General features: G+C 39.9%; 1 protein-coding gene across 5 annotated transcripts in view; it reads right to left on the minus strand.

Moving 5' to 3' along the window:
• Positions 1–18,649, minus strand: part of MAP7 (microtubule associated protein 7) — a 171,650-nt gene that overhangs the window by 38,068 nt on the left and 114,933 nt on the right. For all 5 annotated transcript variants that reach the window (XM_063443272.1, XM_063443271.1, XM_063443270.1 and 2 more), the window contains exons 2-3: positions 9,592–9,672; positions 1,276–1,353 (exon numbers count right to left, since the gene is read on the minus strand). In XM_063443272.1, coding sequence (XP_063299342.1) covers positions 1,276–1,353; positions 9,592–9,672 — 159 coding nt within the window. The remainder of the gene's footprint in view (positions 1–1,275; positions 1,354–9,591; positions 9,673–18,649) is intronic.

The following is an 18,649-nucleotide window of genomic DNA, read 5'->3' on the forward strand; positions in this document are numbered from 1 at the left end:
GACACGTGGAGCAGCTGGGGGGAATGAGACACGTGGAGCAGCTGGGGGGAATGAGACACGTGGAGCAGCTGGGGGGAATGAGACACGTGGAGCAGCTGGGGGGAATGAGACACGTGGAGCAGCTGGGGGGAATGAGACACGTGGAGCAGCTGGGGGGAATGAGACACGTGGAGCAGCTGGGGGGAATGAGACACGTGGAGCAGCGGGGGGGAATGAGACGCAAGGAGAAGCGGGGTGAAGACGCACGGAGAAGCTGGGGGGGAAGACGCACGGAGAAGCTGGGGGGGAGGCACGGAGAAGCTGGGGGGGAAGACGCACGGAGAAGCTGGGGGGAAGACGCACGGAGAAGCTGGGGGGAAGACGTACGGAGAAGCTGGGGGGAAGACGTACGGAGAAGCTGGGGGGAAGACGCACGGAGAAGCTGGGGGGAAGACGCACGGAGAAGCTGGGGGGAAGACGCACGGAGAAGCTGGGGGGAAGACACACGGAGAAGCTGGGGGGAAGACGCACGGAGAAGCTGGGGGGAAGACGCACGGAGAAGCTGGGGGGAAGACGCACGGAGAAGCTGGGGGGAAGACGCACGGAGAAGCTGGGGGGAAGACGCACGGAGAAGCTGGGGGGAAGACGCACGGAGAAGCTGGGGGGAAGACGCACGGAAAAGCTGGGGGGGAAGACGCACGGAAAAGCTGGGGGGAAGACGCACGGAAAAGCTGGGGGGAAGACGCACGGAAAAGCTGGGGGGGAAGACGCACGGAAAAGCTGGGGGGGGGAAGACGCACGGAAAAGCTGGGGGGGAAGACGCACGGAAAAGCTGGGGGGTGGAAGACGCACGGAAAAGCTGGGGGGGGAAGACGCACGGAAAAGCTGGGGGGGGAAGACGCACGGAAAAGCTGGGGGGGGAAGACACACGGAAAAGCTGGGGGGGGAAAGACGCATGGAGAAGCTGGGGGGAAGACGCATGGAGAAGCTGGGGGGAAGACGCATGGAGAAGCTGGGGAGGGGGAAGAGACACATGGGGAAGCTGGGGAGGGGGAAGAGACACATGGGGAAGAGGGGTGATTGCACCATGGCCCGTTTATTTCTAGTTATGGCTCTGCCAGTGTATATGACTAAAAGGAACAGTTTAAGAAGCATCAAAATCACTTCATCTTAATCATTTTGCAATCTACTTGCTTAGTAGTGGCTATCATTCATGCATCCACTAGAGGCTCCAGAGTAATGTTAGAAAGGCCATGCCAGTTTAAATGAACATGTTTTACAACAAACCAGACATACCCATTAGTTTCTCCCGCTCCTCTCGACGTTCTCGAGCAAGTCTTTGACGCTCATCAACCTTCATAGTAATTTGTAGTTCTGTAAAAACAAACGGAAAAAATATTAAATACTTTCATGTGAATTTTGAAAAGATATTAAAGTTTCAATATTCTGTCATATTTAAACAAGTGATCCTTTACTTTTTCTTTGGAAAATATAAATAGACATAATATATAGTGAAGATGAGATTGAAAAGAATAGATGCATCATATGTTAATTACTTTTTTATCATGAAATTACCCTTTGCAATAACTTTTGAACTGCTGCATATGTGCATTCTTTAGAGCACTTCAAAGCTAGCCTATTTAGATAGAAAACCATGGAGAGACTTAATCATGCTGTACTTACAATTTAAAGTTGTTGTTTTTTCTTACATAGAGTCTATTTGGCTGACCTTGGATATCCAGATACAGTGTGGACAGTATATATTTTATGGTTTTAACTTTTTTTTGTTAATAAATTGTTTTAGTATTTTAAGATATCCTATCCAGCCTAAGGAATCTTCATTTTAGGGGACGTGCCACCCCCCTCTATAGTGGCACTATATCTATATATCTTAGAGCCATGACCTTTGGATCTAGATAAGGTGAGCTCAATATCACATTGGTCATCGATTTGATTGACACACTACACCATACTGGTCTTTCTCTCTCTTTACTGGAGGATATATCTCTATGAAGGAGTTATGTGATGCTGCCCTAAGAGCATAGGCGCCTGATATACGGACCCAATGCACATAGGCTCCGTTACATGTGAGTGGTTTGATTTTATGCTATTTACTTATTGAAATATTTTTACCATCTGCACTATATTTGTATGCTTTTGTTTTTCATGTACTGAATGTTGTACTGTATATCCCGGTTATAGGTACAAGTGTATCTTGTACCGTTAGAAGGTGTTTATATTTTTGTGCTGTGTGGGGAAGAGGGTATCCCACATTAAAGTATAGAGCTGCTATTTCCTATATGTAAAGCACTTTTTTGTTATAACACACTTACCTCGACAAAGGGTGTCAATCACATTTTATATATACACAATATATCACAACACAGCAATTTAGTGTTCAGATTGCTTGGCAAACAAACGTGAAAATTATGTAATTTATGTAAATTTTTGTAATTTTACACTATTTAAAATGTTCACGTTGTTTAGCCTTTTTTGGGATTAAAAAGATATAGAATGTATATAGTTGCTTTCATCTTGCAATATTTCACACAGGGAATAAAATGTTTGTATAAATGCCTAAAAGCAATACTTTTCAAATAAAGAAGGCATGACAAAACTAGATTAAAAAAAAACTGTCAAGTATACCACCTATATATATTTGTAAAGAGCCTAAAGGCATTGCTAGCAGTACAGATTATTAAAAGTGGCAGCATAATGCCAAATAAATGTCTGTATTTGAACATAGTGCTCACAAAGTGAATATAGTTAATTCACATTTTACTAAAATACAGGCATTTAAAACTTCTACAGCAATCTTTAGAAATATCTACTGATGTATTGCTCACGGTGAAAAGGTAAAATCGATTCACTGCTCCCTTATCCTTGAATGTGGGAATAATATGTTCCCCTGATATTTCCTTTACGGTTTGATAGCAGGGGGCAAGCTGACATTTTCAGCAAATATGCAGGCATCAAATCAGGGACAATTGGCTTCTGGCAGAGAAATTTGTTCCCCTACAGATTAGTAATCATTCCTAGAGTAGTCCACTGTAGTGGTTATGGCAGGAGTACACTGGCCCTGTTACATGGAAATGGGGTGAACCATTTAAAAAGGTTTGCTCTCTTATCCTGGTCCGACTGGGCAGAGTTTAACTGCTGGTTTGGTGACATACATCCAGTTTTTTCAGTGTAGTTTCTAAAGACTTTGAGGATGACATTAGCACACAGAGAACCTCAGAGGCGGCTCTAGACTTTAGGAGGCCTTTGGTGTTAGTGGGGCCTCATGTTTGACTTTCGCCTAAGTGAAAAAAATTGAATTGCAATACATGCACACTGTCACTTATACACATTGATGCACTGTTTACCTGTGTATGTGCCTGAGAGTGTGCTTGACAGAGTATTCTTGTGTGTGTGAATGTATGTCTCTATGAGCATGTCTGTGTTTCTGCCTGGGACCCTATGTGTATGGGGTAGCTGCTTGAAGTGTGTTGTGTGAAGGGGTAAATGGACAGGGTGGTGGTGGTGGGGGGGGTGGTTGTGAGGGAGTATGACCTGGTTTGATGAGGAAGTGTGACAGGGCAATTGTGGCATGGTAGGAGGGACGAGTGTGACGAGTGTGACTGGATTAAGGGGGGTTAATGTGACAGGGTGAGTTTGGCACAGTGAGGGCAGGTGAGTGTGGATGGGGTGAGATTAACATGATTAGGAGTGGGGTGTGATGGTGAGAGGGAGAGGAGGGGTGATGGTGAGATGGAGTTGAGGGGTGATGGTGAGATGGAGTTGAGGGGTGATGGTGAGATGGAGTTGAGGGGTGATGGTGAGATGGAGTTGAGGGGTGATGGTGAGAGGGAGTGGAAGGGTGATGATAAGAGGGAATGGGCGGGTGATGGTAAGAGGGAATGGGCGGGTGATGGTGAAGAGGGGAGGGGTACTAAATACCTTTTTTCCCCCTGGTGGTCCAGTGTGGGCTCCATGGTGGTACGGTGGCCATTATATCTGGTCTGCAGCTCCGCAAAGCTGCAGACCATGTATCTCGCAAGACCCGCCAGAGCGTTGCCATGGTGAACCGCGGCAACGCTCTGATTGGCCAGTTTTCGTGTGACAACGTTCTCCTCGGTCACTGACCGAGGACCCGACCCAGTCAGCCCTTAGACAGTTGAGAGAGTCGCCTCTGCAGACCCTCCACTGTGGGATGACTACAGGGAACCCTGCCCTTTCCAGAGATATATAGAAGATAATTTTATCTGGTCTTGGGCCATACCAAGCACTGCCACTAGCGTGTCAGATATTTCAACTTATGATCTTGTTGACTTTCTCTGGAAAAAATAGCTCACACTAGCCAAGTTCCAAAATTTGCTCATTCATCAACTAGTTTTGAGACACTATTTGATGTAGATTTTGTCTATGCGGAATTGTTTATAATATTCTTTCATGGTGGCTTTTTCACCAAAAATAGCTTTATCTAATTTGTTTCTATATAGCTCTTTGTGTTTGAATCTCTTAATTTTGTCCTTGTGCACTCTGGTTTTCATAAGATACATAAGTAAAAGTATGGATTACTTCATTAAATATAGCTTTGAAGTTGAAAAAATATAACAATGGGTGGAGCTTAAACAAGGTTCTGTTTCAATTGGCAATTATATTTACCCACAGTCCACCAGTAAAATTAATTCCACACAGTGATAGTAACACCACTGGTGCAGCTGCAACTGGGCCCACACTGAGTCGGCCCATCAGGAGGCCAATGCACTTAGAGACACCCAATGGGCATTGCTGAACAGTGGCCGGAAGTAGTATCACCGATGCCGGGAGGAAGTGAATACCTGTCACTTCCTTCCAGGTACATCAAGAGCCGCAAGGGAGGCAGAGAAGAAGAGGGGGCAGCACATGCAGGAGAGGAGAAAGAAGCGAGGAGTGTGTGTTCCAGTTGCAAACTCCCATCATCCTCAGACACCAACAGGACTCCAGAGGTCAACCTCCTCCACACACAAGGTATGTTAGCAGGATGGAGGCGAAATATATATATATATATATATATATATAAAATATTATATGTATATCAGTTTGTGTTGATATGTATGTGTGTCAATGTATTTGTATATGTGAATACATCACAGCAAACAAACTCCAACACTACATGCAAACACACCATTGCAATCATATGCAAACATTATATATAAAACACATCCCTGTATTAAAAACGCCAAAATTACCTGTATATACAAACACTCCTTCATTCAAACATAAAGACTACACACAAAAGTACAAATAGTACAAATAGTACAAATAGTACAAATAGTACAAAAAACCCCACAAAGTACACATTCATTGCAGGCTCGCTGCCTGGGTGTTCTTTTTTACTGCAACCTCTCCTTCACCCCTCATGTCCAATCAATCATCAAATCCTGTCGCTTCCATCTCAAAAACATTGCACGGATCTGCCCCTATTTAACCCAACCTGCAGCAAGGTGCTGGTCCATGCTCTTGCTCTCTCTTGCCTTGACTACTGCAATACCCTTCTCAGTGTTCTTATGTGTGCTCAGATTGCACCGCTGCAATCTATAATGAATGCGGCGGCGAGGCTCATTTTCCTCCCACGCCTCGCCGCTCTGTCAGTCCCTGCATTGGCTTCCAGTTAGATATAAGGCTCAATTTAAAATTCTGGTGCTTGCTTACAAGTCCCTACATAATGCTGCTCCAACCTACCTATCCTCCCTAATACACAAGTATGCCCTGTCGAGGCCCCTACGCTCTGCCAAAGACCTACGTATATCCTCTGTCAGTACTCCCACCTCTAATACTCGCCTCCAAGATTTCTCCAGGGCTGCACCTCTTCTGTGGAACTCCCTTCCCTTCTCCGTAAGACTTTCACCCAGTCTCCACTCATTCAAAAAATCATTGAAAACTTACTTCAAGAAAGCATATCAATTAAACTGTTAGCAGGTTTTTATCTCCCACTCCCCATGACTCCTCTGCTGCAACTGTCAACAATTACCTACTAAGCCCTCATTGAATACTTTTCTAACAACCTACTTCGTACCCCTACTTTTACCCTTTGTGTCACTATACCCCACTACCTCTAGAATGTAAGCGGTTGTACTCGGGAGACTTTGCTGCACACAAATATTTGTGTTTCAAAACAATAAAAAGTATCACAGCAATAATATTGTCAGTGTCAGTGCCCTTTGTCAGTGCCCTTTTTGTGTAAAAAAATCAAAAAATACCACTTTCACTGACGATATCATCGTTGTAATACATTTTACTGTTTTGAAACACTAATATTTGTATTAAGTGAAGTCTCCCGAGTAAAACAGTACCTCCCATGTACAGGTTTTATGGTGTCTTGGAAAGTTATAGGGTTAAATATAGTGCTAGCAAACTAAATTCCCTATACTTTGGGCCTGGGTTGTCAGGCAGGTCCCGCAAATTGTAATTAATAAAGTGACCTAATTATGTAAAAATATTACATAAATATATACATAGAATATATATATATATATAATTTTTTTTAATTATTTTTAATTTATCTATAGGTATATATATATATATATATATATATATATATATATATATATGTATATATATAATGCCCTGCTGGCATTGCTATGGACGGCTATGCCGTCCATGTGATCGTGAGGTCATCGTGATCACATGGCCCATAAAGGGCCAGATCGGAAGCAGGGGGACTCCCTGGGATGCCAGATGAGTCCCCCCATCGCGATCGCCAGTGACCGGGTAAGTACATAGGACATTCTATGCTGCCCGCCGGCGATTAGGTAGGGGTCCCCAAGGACGGCATAGAACGCCCGCCCTCCTTAAGGGGTTAACATGTATAGTTTGGAAGAAAGACAAGACAGGGGGGATATGATAGAAACATTTAAATACATAAAAGGAATCAACACAGTAAAGGAGAAGATTATATTAAAAAGAAGAAAAACTACCACAACAAGAGGACAGTCAAATTAGAGGGGCAAAGGTTTACAAATAATATCAGGAAGGGTAGTGGATGCATGGAATAGTCTTCCAGCTGAAGTGGTAGAGGATAACACAGGGAAGTTTAAGCATGGGATAGGCATAAGGCTATCCTAGACTTAAGATAAGGGCAGGGACTAATCAAAAGTATTTTGAAAATTGGGCAGACTAGATGGGCCAAATGGTTCTTATCTACCGTCTCATTCTAGGTTTCTATGTGTGTGTGCCTGCTAGTGAGTGCACTTGGGGGGGTGTGTGCCTGCTAGTGAGTGAGGTTGTGTGAGTATGTGTTTTATTGGTTATAGCTCTATTAATTGGTGCATACTGCTAATGAATTCTGTCAGATTGTTTTGGAACAGTTTGATAAAGCCTGGGTTTCTCCACTGCATATAAAACCAGATCCCTCTAAAGCGAGGTTTTAGAAGCATATCATCATATCTGTTCCATTGTAGTTGTGGCATTGTAATACTTGTTCACAGGAAAAAGTAATGGGTGGCCACAGAATATCTAGACCATGTTTATTACAAACTGTTCTGTGTGTGTCAGTGAACTTTTCTGTATGGAGCATGTGTGTGTCAGTGAGCTTGTCTGTAGGAATCGTGTGCATCAGTGGACTTTTCTGTAGTGAGCATAAGTGTGTGTGTGTGTGACAGTGAGTTTGTCTGTAGAAAGTTTGCGCGTGTAAGAGTTTGTCTGTACTACATTTGTATGTATACCAATAAGGTTGTCTGTTTGTGTCAGTGAGCCTACGTGTGTGCATCTGTGAGCTTGTGTTTTTATGTCAATGAGCTTATATTTATCAGTGAGATTGTTTGTCTATGAGACTATATCAATGAGCTTGTGTGTGTCAGTGAGCTTGTCTGTGTCTGCATGTGAGTATGCTTACTGTATAATTAAACATTTTACTCTGAAAGGACCAATATTTTATATTATAAATATATATATATATATATATATATATATATATATATATATATATACACACAAAGTAAGAGCAAGCATTAGGCTGCTAGAGTAGGACCTGCCAAGAATGGGGTACTTTGATGCAGTTGGCAGGCTTATGCAATGTATGATCATATAATGTAACCAAACCCCCATTATTTTCTACCTAGGTGAGGTGTTTTTAAATAGTACTATTTAGGATTTGAAATCTCTGTTTAGTTAATAAGCGAGTGCACTGGTTTGTATATTTTTATATATATATATATATATATATATATATATATATATATATATATATATATATATACACACACACACACACATATGTGTTTATATATTACTCAATCATCTGGGGTGGCAAGACATATGGAACATTGACTTTTGGGGCTGGCATAGATTTTTTTTACAGTGCTTCTCTGTATCCCCAGTCCAGTCCTGACCCCTGGTCACCATATTAGTTTGATGACAAAATGCCACCACAGTGATAATTGTTGAGCGGGGTTCTAGAGTTTACCATTATTTAGAATTTGCAACAAGCTAGATGAGAACTTAAAGGAACATGTCAAGCACCATAGCCATTACAGAACCATTACTGCAGTGGTTAAGGTGACAGGAGAGCCTTGGCACTCCCACATTGTAAGTATCTGAACGTCTTAATGTGGATTGACATCTTACCGTAGGTCTGCCAGATGCTGCTCCATGCCTGCTTAGGAGCTTCTGTTCACGCTCTTTAAGTGTAGACCTAGCTCATTGACAGTATCAACTCATCACACTCAAAAAATTGAGCTAAGCCCTACACAGCCAGGCTTAGTTTAGACAGAGAATTTCTGGCTCACTGTTTGAAATAATAGAGGCAGGAGTTGGTGCCCAGTGGAACCCAGATAAGAAGTCAAACCATTATAAAATTGGTTGACTACTAACAATGGTGGCACCAGGGTACCATAACTTCTAGAGCACGCTATTGTGGTTATGGTGCTTGCAGTGTTCCTTTAACAAAAATAGGCCAACTTTAACTATTGCACCATTCAAATTTATAACACCTAAAAGGTTTCATTGAACCTGTACCTTATATATGGATTTCTTTATTACTAAGCTTCAGTCTTTTACAGCTCTCTCACACAATAGGTTTAATAATAATATGAGGTTTAATAATTACTGGACAGTTTACTTTAACACAAACTCAGTAGAACATATTTCGAATGACCATTACCAGAGTTTCCAAATTTACTATTGTGTGGGAAAGTATACTTCCCCCATGTAATGTATTTGGGAAAATACCTTTGGTTCATGACATTTCTGGCAAGAAATATATGTGAAAATGTTTCATTAGCCAAAATCAACAACCCAAGTACTTCAACAATTTGCACATGAAAGCAAATTGTTGCACGTATTGAATTATACAATTTTAAATATAACAAATTAATTTCACGTCAAGGCAGTTGAATAAAAGGGAAATTACCAATAGAAAAAGTTGTAAAAGTAGATTCACCATCATTTCTGCCCATTCTTCATTCTAATCCCACTAAACGAGGACTGAATCCCGTGTGTTACTTTTTTATTCCCCCAACAAATTATTACACACTTTGTATTTGTCAAATCAATCGTAATAGAAGAAAACAAGTGGTAAGTGGAAAGCTGCCATCTGCAAGAGGACCACACATTTTGTCACACTCCAGCTTCAACACACTAATAACTAACCTGGCTTAGGTCCAACATGTGGAGGTGGGCGACTCGACGTAGCCTTCTTTTCTTGGATGATGGCATTACAGCCATCAGGAGCTGGAAGAGAAAAAAAAAACACATACCTTATTAACTTTTAGTCATAGAGGGAAAGATTTGTAGAGAATTATTGTTGACCGTACTATAATACAGGATGAATAGCTATTATAACATTCACAATTAACATTGTTCAATAGCTATCCTTTTTTCATAATCAATGTATCCCAAATTACCATCTAAAAAAACAGATTTTTATTATGTATTCACACAAATTTTAAGTATAAAATTATTAATTACATATTAATAAATCTTGAAGGATACTTGCGGTACCATAATCACTATAGTGTAATATACAAATTATGAGGCCAGGAGTCCAATGGCATATTCCCATAGTAAATTATTCTTATTTTTTTTTTAAACGATTTGATACTTGCCTGGGTTCCTCATGCACCATTGGTTCTTCCAGTCTTTTGTGTTATTACTAAAATCAAAGTTCCCTTTGATTCCCTATCAGTATCCCTTGTATCCAGCTCTGTACATCATTTTTGACAAAGAGAGTCAGCTAACACGCACAGCCAATGAATGATCCCCAAACGCAATCAAAAGTAATATAACAAAAGTAGAATGGGCACTTCCACTTTAGAGATATCACAGAAGATCAGAAGGATCACAAGTGCTCAGGGGACAAAGCAAGTGTCAAATCATTCAAAATCTTTCAAGGCTTTATCTTTGATTTCAGCTTCAAGCTGTCTGGGTAAACTCAGGTAAAACCAAATACACATGATCCAATACGCCATTGTCCCATACATTTCCAATAAAATTGACACAAGGAAATTTCTGCTAGATCTTTTAACTCAAGTTTTGATTAAACTAACCATGATTCACGGCAGCATATATCTATTTACTTGATGCTGTAAACTGAGACTGAAACTCCTCAGTTTAGAAATGTGTAATGAGAAAAAGTACATGTTCAGTTTCTTTCCACAAGGTTTAAGCCAAGAGCATTTTAAAAACTACTTGTGGGGAAAGAGTCTGTCATGTTTATTAGTTATGTTAAAAAAGTTCTGCAACATTATAAATACAAAAGGCTTTGAAAATAAAACTAAAAAAAATGTGTGCAAACTCTCTCCCACTGGTGCTTTCAGCAACATGAGATTATGCGTAATCAAACGTCAAATTCCGGTTCAAAGATGCTGTATAAAGGTACAGACTTGCTGAATTTTAACATGATTCATCCAAGATTTATGAATTTTCCCAGTCAGAAAACAGAAATCAATAACAGATTCAGGTATTCACACTGATGTTTTGTACATATATCTCCTAAAGCTTTCTGATGTCTTTATCAACCGCAAATCTTGAAGTAAATAAAGTTTGACTGTAAAAGTTAACATTTTAGGATTTATAACTGAAATGACTGCTAGCATCATGTTTACAAATGTATTTTACTTTTTACAAACAAACTAATCTGAAAATGATTTTGTTTGCAGGATGTGTTACCTTAATCCTTACCCCAACATATTTGTCTTAAAAGAAGCAAGTACCATGTATAATTGGCACGAGAAAGATCCAATTATATAATGGTTCATTAAGTCCCATACACGACCTTTCCAAACAATTACCATTCCATCACAGCTACATTTGTATAGCTAGATTCTAAAGCATTACTTTGAATGAAAGCAGGGAACAGATGAAGACTGCAGATTACCTTTGTAAATGCAAAAGGCTTGAAAATATCTGTCAGACCCGGGGACTACGACATGGATGATGGCTGCATAACTGATTTAAATTCAATAGGATTTTAGCTGGGGGGCTCAGAGAAAGGTCTAATTATAGGAACTTGCTGTGGGCGTATAGCGACAACTATTAAAAAAGAAAATCTAGATTCATCGTAGGCAACAAATGTACACAGGCATTTCTCCACTTAAAAAGCAGACCAGAGAGAGGTCATAGTTACATGATCATCTTGACAGCTCCTTTCCTAGTCTCCACAATAGAGCGCATGGAGGGAGAAGCAGACTTCACCATAGAAATACTGTTTTACAATGCAGGCTAACAGATTGTAGAATTTATCAATTAGACATGTTTAATGGAGCACAGGTATATTATCTACAGAAAATTAAATCCTTAAGTGACCTATACCAGCACCACTATTTCTTTTTAGGATACATAGCTCATGAGAATCAGTCAAGCTCTGCATAATAGTTGAAAGAAATTGTGGTCCAGGCACTCAAGGTTCATTTTTGCAGCAGATTTATTGGGAAAGGTGCAACTTTTGATCTCAAGTTGAGAAAGATCTCGCGGAGATCAAAATGTTGTACTTTTTCCCCAATAAATCTGCTGCATAAATGCATCTTGAGTGCCTGGACCAAAATGTTGTTCTACTATCATAGTGGGGGTTGCCAGCCCCAGGTCTTGTTGCACCAGGATCACGGTAAGAGTGCGGTATTCTTTTTAACTTTTTTGAAGTTCTACATAATAGACATTTGTTTTGGAGAATAGAAAATAGTTCAAACTGTTTGGGACAGTGATATATTCAGAAGGTGTATTACATGTGATGTCCCAGTATCAGAAAATACAAATATGCACATTATAATATATTCCACCAAATCAGGGGTAGGTGTCCTTCGGCAATCCAGATGTTGTGGTCTACATCTCCACTGATGCTTTGGTGTAGTCCATACCATTTGGAATGCTGAAGGACACCTACCCCTGCACTGTACAGATATCTGAAAGGAGATACAGGAGGAGTGACCTGTACAAAGTTGTATTCATTTATTCCACTAACACCTGGTATGTCTAAAACACTAATTTAAGCTTTTACGTGTTCAGGATGTGCAACAACAGTTGAAATGCTTAAATCTGCTTACAAAGTATTGTGTGCAATTCTATTTGAGTTGGTAAAGGTAGGCAGAGATGCTGACATTTGCCTGCCATAAAAGAGAAACCACGCAAACTAGCAGACACTAATTGATATAGTACCCAGTGGAAAAAATAAATTAGACCAATACTCATCTGTCAATATGTGATGCGATTCAGAAATAAATAGCTGGATTTTGCAATCTATAATCATTTAACAATGGCTACTGGTCTATGATCATACTTACAGAGACTTTATTAATAGATTACTTTACAGTCATGTATTTGCTTTGTTTTTGAAACATGGCAAAAAGGCACTATAACAATAGATAAAGGAACAGTACAAATAAAAACCTTGAATTGTTTAATTCCATCTAATTTATTGTTCCTCCACCAGCTAACAACATTTAAAGGACCTTCAAATATTTTTTAATAGAATAATAATTGCACCTTGCGTCTTTGCTCTACCCAATAATTTTGAGCTGATGGATAACTTACCTCTAATCTCGAGGTGACACAGCCTATCACTACAGCTTTGCTCCATAGACTGGGAGATCATTAATATTCATAATTTTTCAACCAATTGAATGTCTCCCATAGATCAGCACTGGGAAGAAAGGGGCATGATTGACAATTACAACGCTTCGTCTGCAACACGTCTCATAGTGAAGCATTGGGTTCATTGCTTCTCTATGAGAAGCAGTGTCTTTTGGTCCCGGCTGCATGTTGGGACACAAACTGTATAGCACTTTTTGACTGACAGATGGGACTGGGAGGGTGCAGTACAGCACCTTTGTACAATAATTGTAGATTATGCTAGCTTTAGTGTACCTATAATCTTAATTTTATTAATGACAGGAGGCGAATATTTGCTTAAGTCTCTCTTTACTAGAACTCCACAGCAGCAAAAAACACAGAGTTAAACAACCAATCAGAAAATAGTAAGGAGACCATATAACTCCCTTCCCAACATTCCATTTCCTATTTCTTTGCTGCTCTGCATCAGTAACAGGTCAGAGTACCACTGCCTCCTGCTTTTATTAGTTGGTAGCTTTGGGTTTATATGCTTAATATTTATGATATATTTGGATCTTATGCTTTTTATTTATACTGTCTTGGTGTGTTCTGGGGACTTTCTATTTATATCCTGTTTTCTACCTCTGGGGATCTCCCCGTTTTTCACTGTCCCCTTTTTGCCTTTCGGCTTTCCCTCTGTGTTTTCCTGCTTGGGGGTTTCTGGAGGCTGGCCCGTTCTGCCTCCTCCGATCCCCCCGAGCACCGGGACCGCGGAGTACGTCTCCAGCGGTCCGTGAGCGTTTTCCCGGCTCCGGTCGCGGGGCGCTAGTTTCTGAGGGCACAAACTGTATAGCACTTTTTGACTGACAGATGGGACTGGGAGGGTGCAGTACAGCACCTTTGTACAATAATCACATTTTCCTGAATACACTGTAATAAAGTGTGAACGAGGGGGCACTCTGTTAACCACTAAAGCACTGCAGCAAGCTTAGTCTTTTTTTGTAAACACATTTTTTTTTTAATCTTTCTTTATCACTAAAATCTTCCGTTCTACCAAATTTTATTTGTAGCCTGCCTCTGCACTCTTTCTAGTTCCTTTTTGAAAAAAGCTGGCGAAATCGCATCACATAATCAATGTGGTAACCTTGTACTGTGACTTAACTCAAAACTCCCTTTTTATGCACGAAAATACCTTACTGATATTAGCAACTGCAAACCTTATATTTCACATTGCTTAGTCTGTCGTGCAAAGCTGTTGCTTTGCAAATTGTTTTCATTAACAGCTTTCTCCAACTCTGAGCCATTAGGGTAAATGAGAACAAAAGAATAAGTGTAATATAAGGAAAAAAAATAATTATTAGCTAAAGTCGAACGTGAATGGATTTTTAATGTACATACCCTTTCTCCTAAAGGGTTACATTTAGATTATGAGTTCGCTAATTTTTTTAATATATATATATATATATTCTTTATACAGATGTTTTAGACAGATTTGAATATATTATGAATATTTTTTGACAAATTCCCTCTCCTCTGTTTCCTCCTAAAAAGAAAAACATGTATAGATTTGCATCATATTAATCAACCTTAACCATAAGATGATATTTATGTTATAGACAATGGATGGCAATGTTTTAATATGTTCTTCAATTGTTTTAAAAAAACATGAGTTCACATCGAATATTATATTTCTTAACAGTTTTCTAAAAATATGTCTAATAATATGCACTTTTTTCTTCCCTTTTTTATGAACTTTTTTTGATATTTTATAACATACATTTCTCCCTATCAGCGTTTTCTATAGTAAGATGGACTATTCATAATGTATTTGTAAGGACTTTTTAAGAAAAACAATCTATTTGGACGTCATAAGGAAACGCCAGAACTATATGCGTTCCAAAGTGCGTTTCACACATGAATGACGTCAATAAGGAAAGCCAGAAATGACGTCACGGCCGACGAGAAAGACAGGAAATGAAAAACAGATGAATGAATTTAGATGGATGATGGACAACAGTATATAAAGCATGTACGGACTTGTTAATATCAGCACTGGCATAAGGCATCTACAGCCAAAACGCGTCTGCTGACTACTGCAAGCACTTCATCTTTAAAACCTTTGGTTATCTATACAGGTGGTGAGTGATATACAACGATACCACCACCACTATATGTAACTTAGTACCCATTTTCTTTTATATATTATTAGTCTGCTTGTATATTTTATTAAATAAAGCTTTTTTTTTACTCATCAATCATCATTCTACTTTGTGGAAAGCCGGTTTAGCCATTTGTGGCACCCCTGAACCAGTTATATAGAACCTGGGACAGCTCTGGGCAATGCGAGTGAGAGTCCAAATCCCATTCCCTCTCCTATACTGTTTTTTTACAGTTCACAACAAGAAAATATGTTTGTATAATAATTTTGCTTTTGATATCTTCTTCTCTGTTGTGTCGCAGGTTATTGTTCCTGGCTAGTATAAACAATATCTTTTCATTAGGGTAAATGTTTCTTATGAATTCCTCACTCCAACATGTATAACTTTGCATGTATCTGCATTAATACATACGTTTCTAAATAAAGATGTTTTAACAAGCAGAAAAAAATAGCAACAGGCTTTACTTTTAGCTAAAGGCCACTATCAAACATAGGTACAGCCAAGTAATTTTATTCCATTTATAGACATAAGAGGGCAGCATCTGATAAAAGTATCACCAGGAGCCCGCGTTACCTCTACTAGAGATCTAGTAACCTGCAAAGTCATCATTCAATCTGCCAAGCCAAAGACACCCATGTGACAAAGCCAAGGTTTACAAAACACTTATGTGGATATGCCGGCGTGTCCTTCCTAGGGTTTAATCCATTTCCTGCTTCTCCACCAAATAGAATATAGTTTTTGTTTGACACTCAGACTTTTTTTTTTTTTTTTACTGCACACACTTGCCAAACCAGTTGTATTGAGGCAAATAATTTGTCTTTACATGTGACATTTAAAAAATTTTTTTTTTTAAAACTAAGAAAAACACAATTATTAGTAATGTCCCAATGAATGAAAACCAATAGGAAATTGAAAGGGAAAAGGAACTTCAACCTGACTGCGATTTAAGTATTAGATCATTAACCTCCTTCATGCGTTGAGATTTTTGTGTATTAATGACTGAATCAATTATTATTATTTTTTCTTTTACTTTTTTACTTTTTTTTTCTTTTACTAAACAGTGAAACGTGTACAAAACATTAAAGGGATACTGTAGTGCCAGGAATACAAAGCTGTATTCCTGGCACTACCGATCCCTCTGCCTCACCCTCTCTCGCGCCCCCCTTAAAAACCATTTACTTCTTTCTTATGGGGGAAAAATCTGACGGTGGAGGTCGTCATGCAGAGCGTGAGGACGTCCAGCGTCAGAAAACGGACCAAAAGTCTGTTACGACATCATACAGGAGAATCCCTCAGCCCCCCTCCTGGTCAGACGTCCCACACACGCAAGCAGACCTACCGATGATTCGGATCACTTCCAGTGCGGCAGCGTCACCACAAGTGACGGGGGTAAGGAATTTTCACGGGGTAGGGAATTTTCACAGGGTATGGAAATATGATAGAACACCGGAGAATATTTGTTATATTTGTAACGGAAGCTTCTGAGAAGGAGCTTCCGAGTCTCACTGAGCTACAGAGGAGGTGGGGAGCATTGCCTGGCATGCCTTGGGTCAGAAGTGAAACTGCTCTAAAACGGTTTAATCCCTTACAATGGTGGGTGGGGGCATGAGGGCACTCCTGGCACCATAACTACCAGAGCTCACTCTAGTGATTAAGCAGTGGTTCCCAAACTTTTTTCACTTGAGTAACCCTTGGCAGCCCATTTCCATAAATTAAACCCCTCATATTAGTTAATTGTTTGTAATTATTATAGTTGCTGTTATTTCAAATGTATAAATTTTTCTCTGCCCCAGGATTTTCCTGCTTCTCCTCTGCCCCTGGTTCCAGATGATTTTTCAGGTCCCCCCCCTGCTTCTTACAGTGCAGATAGATACACTGACACACATGCAGATACACAGACACACACTGGCACACATACAGATATGGCACACTTGTAGATAAACAGACACACAAATAGAAATGCTGGCAAACATACAGTTGCACAGACATAATGTTAAACACACTGCCACACATACAGATACAAGCAGACATGTGCAAATACTAGCACACACACACAAATACATACACTGCCACACATACACTTGACCAGACAGACACAAACACTGCAACACATGCTAATATACAGACACAGAGATGCAAATATTGACACACATACAGTTACACAGACAAACTGGTACACATACTGACACAAATGCAGTTGAACAGTGAAACGGGTACACATACTGACACAAACGCAGACAAAAACATTACATACAGACACCCAGCTTCTGCTGGCTAAAGTTGTTGGGAGTTAGGGGATTGTTCCCCCCCCCCCCCCCCCCCCCAAGACTGGCAGTTCCCACCTGCGCAGTAGTTTGGAGAAAATGACTGCCTGTCACTTCCTCCCAGCATTCAGGGCAGATTAGAAATTGCTCGACCAGGCCCCTCATGGCACAAGTCACTGGATGGCCCTAAGTGCCAGGGCCACCTGATTAACCCTGTGGTTCCATCAGGGGCACTGGATTGCACTCATGGGGGTATGCATACCACGGGTTGGGAAGCGCTGCGTTAAGGGAACACTAGAAGCACCTAAACGATTTCATATCAATGAAGTGGTCTGGGTGCAATGTCATCCTGATTTCAACCCTGCAAGTGAAAACATTGCCATTCTGCAGGGGGATCGATGTTTTCATTGCAGGGTAAACCTGCCTCTAATAGCGGTCTCAATCTTAGCCAAAGAGTTGGAGTGGAACACCAGAGACCAGGGTTAAAAGGTAAGTAAACTTTTTGCAGTGTGGGCCTGGTCATCTGAACAATGACTATATGGTTTGGAATACACATTTATATTGATAACGCTATACTGTTCCACTACGTATGAATACATTGAAAATATGTTTTTTTTAAATGGGGGGAAAAATATATTTGTCTTGATTGTGGGAATGTATCATCTGTCTAGGGTCAGTCAATCTTTGGGAGTTACAGGTCAAATGTTACACTAAGCGAATTACTCTTTTTAAGCCAAACAGACATAAAAACCTTTACACAAAGACATGTATTTGTAGAAAGCAGATATTCCTTGGTATTTACCTCGAGACATTTAGATATTGTGATGCAACCATTTTAACACCTACCTCTACCACATCTGGTTGTATTTGTTTAATTTAAAGTATACAAACAAAAACATTGCATCACAAAATTCAAGCTACACCCTGCAAGTAATGCAATATGCTCAAAAGGCAAAAGTATAGAGACCAAACAAGGTGTATAAAGCTAGCAATAAAAAGAAAACCCACTGGTATAAACAGACATAGACCCATAACAATTTAAAGTAGAATTTGCACAGTTTGCAAATGTTGACTGCACAGAGTTGAATAAATAACATTTGCAAATACTGCAAGTGCATAAAACTAAAAGTTGATGTCTAACGTCTTCAGTTTTGAAAATGCTGATGCTGCTTCAGTGTTGGCTTATTCTAGTTTGTATAGATGAATTATCTATGTAAAATATGATAAAGGAACGTCACTAGG

This window comes from Pelobates fuscus, chromosome 2 (assembly GCF_036172605.1).
Source record: "Pelobates fuscus isolate aPelFus1 chromosome 2, aPelFus1.pri, whole genome shotgun sequence".
NCBI lineage: Eukaryota > Metazoa > Chordata > Amphibia > Anura > Pelobatidae > Pelobates > Pelobates fuscus.